We start from the raw sequence: 9346 nt of genomic DNA on the forward strand, positions 1-9346 counted from the left end.
AGAGGAAGAAAGAAGAGACAGAACCACCACAAACCACTTTCTGCAGAGAAAATGCTTGTCCGCCTCAGTATACAAACACTCAGAAGACGAGTGTTCATTTTAAAGGGGTCCCTACCCTCAAAGAAACCACAGATGTATGCACAGTGTCCACGCCAGGCAGGTATCAGTTGAAGTCTCACTACAAAGCTCGCTGGTGTAAGTTTGGCTTCCAAAAGTTAGATGCGCCCTTGACCATGAACACTAGCTAAGAAATCTAAACAGAGAAGGCAATTCGGCACGGCTTGAAGTTTCTTCTCGGAGAAACCAGTGCTACTTCACTCAGCTCAGCTGACTGAGGAGACTAATTAAAACACATGACCATGAAGCACTCACACTCTTCCTCCAAAGTCCTCCACCAACAGCAAGGAGTCAGTGCTTATGTGGAAGTACGGTGTTGTGATTTATTAGAAACATATGTATTTGGTCACTCAGACAACCAACCTAAATACATTCCTCAGATACTTGGTCTCCACCCATAGCTCCTGGATCACAGCTCCCAAAGCTCAAAGCATTTTCTAAGTGATGAGAGCAACAATGGTGTCTCTTATTATGTTAATGAAGTGACTTTTTTTAGCGTGGGGGTGGAGAAAGAGAGAGAGAAACACTGATTTTTTGTTCCACTTATTTATGCATTCATTGGTTGATTCTTCTATGTGCCTTGACTGGGGATCAAACCCTGTAACCTTGGTGTAGGGATAATGCTCTAACCAATTAAGCAACCCAGCCAGAGCAATGAGGGGAATTTTTTTTTTTAACATTATTTTGATTGATTACACTGTTACACTTTGTCCCCATTTTTCCCCCTTTGCCCACCTCCACCCAGCCTTCGCCCCACTTCCCCCTGGCCATCACCACACTGTTGTCTGTGTCTATGGGTTATGCCTGTATGTTCTTTGGCTCATCCCTTCACCTTCTTTCATCCAGCTTCCCCCTCCCCGCTGACAGCTGTCAGTCCGTTCTATGTATCAAGGTCGGGGTTGGCTGCCAGTAGAAGCCAACTTTGAGGTCAGAGGATTGGAACTTTTAGTCTTATCTCCCAATTTTCAAAGAGGGGAGAGGGGCTTGAGATCGACCAGTCACCAATGGCCAATGACTCGGTCAATCATAACTAGTAAAGAAACCTTCAACAAAACCCAGAAGGACAGATGGAAGGAGACTTGCCTTGGGGTGGTGAACACACAATACACTATACAGATGATGTATAGAACTGTATACCTGAAACCTATGTAACTTTACAATTTTATTAACCAATATCACCCCAATAAATTAAAATTAAAAAAAACCAAAACAACAAAGGGCAGTGTGTCAGCCCTTTTTTCAGAGCACATGCCATGAAAACTTCCACAAGCCCATGAGGGCTTCCACATGATAGGCCCCCAGCTCCACGGGACAGAAATTCCTTTGAGACTTCACCTTATTTATCTCTTCATCTGGCTATTGACTCGTATCTTTTAATATCCCTGGTAATAAATAGATAATCTAGTGGGTAAATGGGTTTTCTTGAGTGCTATGAACTGTTCTAGCAAATCTGTCAAACCCACGGAGGGGGTCGTTGGAACCTCTGATTTACAGTCAGCCAGCCAGAAGTACGGGTACCAACTGCACTTGAGACTAGCTTCTGAAGTGAAGGGCCGTCTTCGTGGGACTGAGCCCTCCCTTTCCCTGTGCGGGAGGGGTGTGAGCCACAGACAGCCAGATTGCTAAGAGGAAAAGAGAATGAGGTCTAAAGCACAAGGGGAGGATTTGGGCTTCCACAGGAGTGAGACTATGTCTTCCACCGCAAGACAAAGGAAGACTGTGGGCATGAGAACACAAAGGGGGTGGAAGATCTGTTAATAAAAAAGTTAGAGAAAGCAGAGAAAGACATCAACTGGAGAAAATGGGAGAATAAAGCAGTTACCTTAACAGTGAGAAAGTACACTTACTCGGGACATGGAGCAGGATTGCCAAACACTGCTGAGTTCCAATTTGAGGTCTGTGGTTTTGACGGTAAAGACCAATTGACATTCAGTGTGTATTTTTCTTACCACCTTTTGGCCACTCGGGTTCAGGCAGAAAGTAAATGAGTTGCAGTTTGCCAAGGAGGAAGAAAGAGACAAGGGGCTGATGACAATAAATGACCACGCTAACAAGGGAAATGAGTGCTTGAACAGCAATGCCAGAGAAAGGGCGAGAGAGTCCTCGAGTCCGTGGACGTGTCTGGGTAAAGCGGACACACTGCTAGAGAGGAGGTATGAAGGGAAGAGGATCGCAGACTGAAATGCTTGCAGTCAAAACCCTGGACGTAGTACAGCTGCTTTCTCTAATGTTTTGTCTTGGGTCATCTTATCTGACATTGTTCTATTTCTCTCTTAATCTCATGCATCATGTGATGTTAACATATCTTCTATGGTGACAACTTCTGAGAATCCTTTGAGGGTGGACCTCACAAAATGGCAGACCTTAGGCATGGAGAAATAAACCTGGGGCCAACTCCAGCTCTGCCACTTACTGAGCTGTTTGACTTTGCTTAAGCCCTTTAGTTACAAGGGGCATCAGTTTCTGCCTCTGAAAACTATAGTTTAACCTAGTACACTTTTCATTCAGGTGTTGCTTAAGAATAAATAATGTAAAGACATTCATACAAAGACTTCACATAGCAGTCTCTCAAACAAACAAACAAATGAAGAAGGAACAGCCCTGGCCGGTGACTCAGCTGGTTGGAGCGTAGTCCCACACAACAAAAGGTTGTGAGTTCGATCCCCAGTCAGGGCACATACCTAGGATGTGGGTTTGACCTCCAATCAGGGCACATATGAGAGGCAACTGATGGATGCTTCTCTTTCATATAGATCTCTCTCTCTCTCTCCCTCTCTCTCTCTCTCTCTCTCTCTCTCTCTCTCTCTCTCCAACTGATGGATGCTTCTCTCTCATATAGATTTCTCTCTCTCTCTCTCTCTCACTCTCTCTCTCTCAAATCAATGGACATATCCTTGGGTAAGGACTTTTTGTTTGTTTGTTTTTTTAAAAAGGAGGGACACAAAGTAACAATACTGTTATATCCACTTGCCAAGGGATAATCCAAATAAGGCTCTTGTAGCCGCCTTGACCATAAGGTCCAAAATTAGACCTGGCCTCCTTCACATATTTGCTCCTCTCACGCTCCCTCTTGTCTAAGTTTATAGCACCACCCTCCTCCCACCCCACCCGCCACCACCACTACCACGTGGGCTAGAATACTCAGAGCTGTCTCTGACTCATCTTTTTTACTTGTCCTCAACATCTCATCAGTCACCAAATCCTGCTATCACTGATCAAGTCTAAGAAGCCAGAGATTTTACGATGCACCAGTAAGTAAAATGAATGAAAGTGCTGCCATTTACACCTCTAAGATGCCTTTACTTGTAAGCTACACCCAGGTTTCAGAGGTAGCATGACGTGGATACATCAGAATAGTTGAACTACGGTAAATCTGCCTCTAACTGTTCTTTTACCTATTATAATGATCCCCTCCCAAGCTTCCTTTCTTCCAAATGTTCACTTCTGGTCATCTTTCATACTGATGCCAGAGCTACCTTCCTAAAATGTGAATAAGCAGCTTTCATTGTGGCTCTTCTGCAAAACAGCAGTTCTGCTGTGTGTAGTTTTGAAACGGAAAAAGCGAGCGTTTGTGTTGCCTGTCACTACCAGAACCGGTAAGTAGAGATAAGGGTTGAATCTTTATGGATGCTTTATTCAGATGCCAGCCATCCAAGATGGCAGGTTAGGTACCTTCAAAAACCACCTTAACATTTCATCTCAAGCCAATCTTTTCATTTTTAATTTCCATTTTATTTTTTTTAATTTAATCTTTATTGTATTTTTTCCACTACCATTTAGTCCCCTTATATTCCTCTCCCCCCAGCAATCACCACACTGTTGTCCATGTCCATGAGTCCTTTTTCCTTTTGGCTCAATCCCTCCACTCCCTAACCTCCTCCCTGCCCCCAATCTTTTCTCCAGGGAGAAGGAAAGAGTAGCAAGGGGTTTGGGAAAAGGCTAATCAGGTAAGAGCCGCTGTCCTGTGGCAATTTTCCTAGTATTTCTTTATCTGCTGATCAACGATTCTTTTTCTGAGTCTGGGACTTCCCTCCCTGGAACACAATGGCTCACAAACCATCTCCATCCCATCTCCCTCTCTTGCAGACCCCCTAGAGCACAAAGGTTGAATTGCTTGTTACCTAGAGTCACATAGGTCATGCTTTCCAGTTCCTGGAATAACAGCTTTCCATGTGCATTACTCACTTAAGCCTATCAACTATGACTGAAGGTAAAATCTTTAACTCTTGAATTCCCCTTCAGTTTTATGTACAGCATTCAAGAGCAACATAACCTGGTTCTTAAACAGCTATTTCCCTTGATCTGCTATTTCATTACTTGCCATAACCTACAATTTAACCACACAGGTCAACCTGATGTTCGCTGAAAAGAATACCAATAGCGGAGGCTCCCTGTTTATCCCCATTTAGTCCCCTTATACGTATGCCTCTCCCCCAGTTTACTGTGCTCTCATTTCTTACCTTGATTTGTCCTGCTGGTCTCCAGCCTCCCCAGTCAAAATAAAATCCCTTCCACCTTTGGAGATGAAAATAAAATGCTATCCCTCGGCAAGGCCTTCACTAGTCCCTTACAGAAGTGCCTGGGTCTCTGTCTGATCCTCGCAGGGGTTCTCTTTATGCACTGATTTAATGTTCAGTTCTCCCTGTGTTGTGCTGTACTTAGGACATCGTTTCTATCCAGCCTTCAGGATCAGATTTCAGGATCCTTGGGGGCAGCAACAGTGTCCTGTTCATCTTTGTGTTCACCTACGACACCTGACACAATGTCTCACATGCTCTAAAATAAAAGTCAATTTTGATGTATTAAAATGAAAGCCTGAGATAATGCTCCTAAATGCATTTCAAGGAGCAAAACGTCAATGGCCACTGTGAACTGTGAGAAAACGGAAATTTGATCTGTCAAAACGATACACAAGAACAAGCAGGCAGACTACTTGACTCTGTCTACTGAGAGCCACTGGCAATGTCATCTACAGGAAATCGTCTTCAGTGTTCAATGTCTGGTGCTGTCACTGTCACTGTGTTGGATTTTTGAAACAGTTGACTAATTCATTTCTTTGGATCAAGTACTTATCAGATGATAAATTTAGCTTAGGAGTATAGAAACCTATATAGGGGAAAGAAGTACTAAACCAAATTATAGTACAGGTTACTTATTTGACTGTAATCTACAAGAGCAAAATACACAGAATCTATTCCCTCTCTCAATTCCTGCCCACCCATCTTCCTCAGTCCAGATCCTGCTATGTACAACACCAAAACACACACATAAAGTTCTTTAATAAGATCTTCCCAAGATACATAAGGTCATCATTTGCCTGTTATTAGATTTTATATCTAATTTAATCTCAAATGAGATCTCTGCCAATAAAACAGTAATCTTATGAAATAAAAATGCAAGATGACAATGGCAAGGGTAAGTGACATGTACAATTCGAAACTCACGTGGAGTAAGCACGTTGAAGTGGTATCGTAGGGTAATGCCCCCTGAGGCTAGCGAGGAGGGGGAGAAAATAAAGCAAGATATGAAAGTGGGCTCTCCCCGTGGAGTGGCCTTGTGCGGGGGCAGCCCTAGGTGCAGAATGACTAACCCTATACATCTGTAACTTTCCCTATTTTAATAAAACTGATTGTGGGTCACATTTAGCTGTCACTCATGGCAAAACACAGAGATGGCCAACAAAAGTATTACATGCAACAACAATTTGGTTTCACAGCTTGAATCTTAACTGAAGAGATAAATATCTGGAATTATCTGAGATTAAACTGGTCTATAGCATTCTAGTGGCAGTACCAAAATGTCACTTAACAGATATTTTGGGCTAGATCATTCCTATATTTCTGCTGGCCCCACTCGTCCAACATATGAGAAAAAAATTAAGGAGAAATAGGCAAGAAAAATGTTATACATGAATCATCCCACAGGACGTGTACTTAACTTCTTCAGGCCACAGAGAGCTGGGTCTTACAATACTGGCAAGGCTACTAACATTTGGGGCACCTTTAAAACTGAGGCAGACTGAGATAGGAAATGCAAATTGTCTACACTTTCCTATTCTGAATACTACATTTGTATTCAAAAGACAAAAGTACTAACCACCTGCGTACATAGGCTATCCTCACTACTTTCCCCCCATTCTTCCCCACCCCCCCATCCCAATCAGCATCTACACTATTTCTTCATATTTAAGGTCTACCACACCACCCATCTCGTTTAAAGTAATATGCATCTTCCCCCGCCCCCACAGTGACACTCCAGAAATAATGGCCCTTTCATTCTGTGGAACAATTAAAGAGAAGATTGTCGATGGCGAGATTTTGGGACAAGTGGTAAGGGCAGCACAAGAACGACGATCTGGAAGAGGGCTTGGCAAGAGGCACCTGAAGGCAGATCTCAGAGGCAGCGGAGACGCTGTGTCAGGGAAGGTGAATTGGCACTGGCGCAGGCCATGCCATCTCCAGAATCCCACCAAGAGGGGTGTGGGGGTGGGGTGGGGGAAGAAGCAAAAGAAGACCAGACATGCTTCAGCTATACAAAAGGCAAAAGTCATAGGGACCCAGTTAAAACCCCTGAAAACCCCTGGGATCTGCGGCAATTTCCAGAACTGATTAATCAGGTCCCACTCTGCTGGGAGTGCAAATCTTCATCTGGCGAGTGCACTGGCCTGGGAGCACCTGGAACAGTCACTAGAAAAGGCTGGTTTCCTCAGTTTGATGGCCTGCCTCCGTGCCCACGTGGAGAGTAGCATTTATTGAATGGGATTATGTGCCAGATTTTAAGCTAAGCATGGCACAGGAATTACTGTATTTAATCCTCTGATAACCACAAGGATGTGTGTGGATACTATTATCATTCCCATTTTATAGATACGGTAACTGCTCTGAAAGAGATTAAGTAACTTGTCCTACATAAGGTCATATAACTAGTAAGTGGAAGGGCCTAGATTAGAACTCATGCAGTATGAACACAGAACTCAGGCCTAAAACTACCATACTTTTCTGCTTCCATAGTAGACAGAAAAAAAAAAAAATGCCTATTTACAAATCGTTAATCTCTTATCAGATTTAATTTTAGAATTAAGCTTAACTAATACAGGGAAATAAGAGATACCAAAAGTGATTACTGTCCTGGTTGAGCTAAAGTGAGTTTTTAAGAAGTAATCTACTCAAGACAAGTGGCAGCAATAGAGGTTCAAACACCAGAGACTCTAAGCCTTAGTTTCCTTATTTAAAAAATGCGGAAACCTGCCCACTCTATCTCACAGCCCTGGTGAGATGTGTAAATGAAGTAATTAACCACATTCGAAAGCATTCCATAACCTGCAAATCACTATATGCTATTAGGCCTAAACCTTGTTAAACACACAAAAAACACAGGTATGGAAAATCAACCAGCCAGAACACATTTTCAACACAATTGCAAAAGACAGCCTATTAACTAATGGAAGTAGGTACAACTATATAATTAAGACCAAGTAAAAATTACTTATCAGCCTTTAAGGCTACTGTTGGAGGAAATTCACTTAGAAGTTAACACATCCTTGGGGGAATTTCTTGTTCAGGGCCAAATGTAGACTGTATCAAACAGAAACATCACCTCCTCCTCCTCCCAGCCAAGTACTAGACAGTGGGAGCAACGCCAGTTCAAGTACCACCCTCCACGACAGCATCCTTCACCTCTCCAGTCAGAAGTGATCAAGCCACCCCGGCCCCCTGTACGTTCTCACAGCACATTTGCTACTTTGTTGGCATCTCACTGATTGGCATCAAGAGTTATTAGCTGCTCCCAAGTCTGACTTCCTACTATTTCCTGAATTCAGTAAATTCACATAGAACCCCAAACACCTAACGCAGTAGATCATACTGGCTGGCACTCAAATTCTTGCTCTATGAAGTTTGTATTTCTCAAGCCTGTGTCTAGAGCAAATTCTTGCTCTATGAAGTTTGTATTTAAGCCTGTGGCTGCAGATTCGGCCTGAACCTGGGGGTGAGCACACACCCCACAAACGTGACAACAGTTCAGAGTGGGGGTAAAAAACTAATTGCTCACAGTATCTTCTCTCTTCTAGAACTACATGGTGAAGAAACACTGTTTTAAAAACCGAATGAGAGCTACAAGCCGAAAAGAAAGCGGAGACGAATGTATCAGAACATTTAAAACTCCGATCGAATTCAGAGCTGCTTTTTCTATCGCTTCTCGGCCTTCTGGCTAAGATCAACGGCAGAACTACTTTCTCCACCCCGTTTCTTACTTTAGGCACCTCTTGCATCACAAAGACAGGGGATTCTATCTCGTGACACTTCTGTTCTTGGGGTTAAAGGCCGTACCTCTCATTCTAAACGCCATTCGGCGGCACGTGCTATTTGCTTTTCTAAGCTGAACCTGGAGCAAAGGGAACTCAAGGCAAAGGAGAATGATCTTGGAAATGGAAAAGCACTGCAGGGCCGCGAACACGAACGCTCTAGCTGTGCAGGGCACGAAGGACTCTTAAGCGGGGTCTCCAGGAGGAAATGTGCTTTCACTGACTTCACCACACGCGACACGGGGCTGCACAGGGGCGTACAACGTAGCTACTGCGATCCTTTAACGACCAAGCCCCCGTCCACGCCGGCCTCGGCCGGGTGAGGCCGCCGGAGCGGCAGGGCCGCCTCGCCGCCCTTCCTCCAGACCCCAGGCCGCCGTCACCCCCTCCGAAAGGCGCACGGACGAACCCATTAATCACCGTGCGCTCCCTCGGTCCCCCAGGACACAGCCTCCCATCTCCGGAGAACACGGGTTGGCGTCTTCACCCGTCTCGCCGCTACCCACGGAGACCGCACTGGACTCCGGCGAGCGACTTCACACCCGATCCCGATCAGCAGCTGTGCCCGGAATCACCCATTACCTTCCCCAAGCAAATGTGGCACGTGATGGGCAGAGTGAGCGACAACGTAACGTTCTGCACGGTGTGAGCCATGGCAGCGTTCAGAATCCCGCCAACACGGAAGTCCCGCCGACCGCAGAGCTCGCAGCGGCTGGGGCGGCGCGCGGCCGGCTACGGCGGCCCGGCAGGGCCACGGCCCGCCGGACGGGAAACGAAAACGCGTGTTAGCGGCGCGCGGTCGCCGAGGCTTTCCCCTTCCCCCCTCCCTGCCTGTCCCTTAAAAAAACAAAAACACACACAAAAAACTCCCCCCGTTCGGAAGCCTGAAGCTTCAAGACTTGTGAGAATGAAAGGGAAGGCAGTTTA

At 45.0% G+C, this 9346-nt stretch overlaps 1 protein-coding gene across 2 annotated transcripts in view; it reads right to left on the minus strand.

Moving 5' to 3' along the window:
• The window catches only part of OBI1 (ORC ubiquitin ligase 1), a 37978-nt gene extending 28848 nt beyond the window's left edge, over nucleotides 1-9130 (minus strand). Inside the window, exon 1 of one of the 2 annotated variants that reach the window (XM_024568956.3) lies at nucleotides 9002-9130. In XM_024568956.3, coding sequence (XP_024424724.2) covers nucleotides 9002-9073 — 72 coding nt within the window. In that variant the 5' untranslated portion in view covers nucleotides 9074-9130. The other variant, XM_045201581.3, reaches the window with a different exon arrangement.
• Between the last annotated feature and the right edge of the window lie 216 nt (nucleotides 9131-9346).

This window comes from Desmodus rotundus, chromosome 13 (genome assembly GCF_022682495.2).
Source record: "Desmodus rotundus isolate HL8 chromosome 13, HLdesRot8A.1, whole genome shotgun sequence".
In the NCBI taxonomy this organism is placed as follows: Eukaryota; Metazoa; Chordata; class Mammalia; order Chiroptera; family Phyllostomidae; genus Desmodus; species Desmodus rotundus.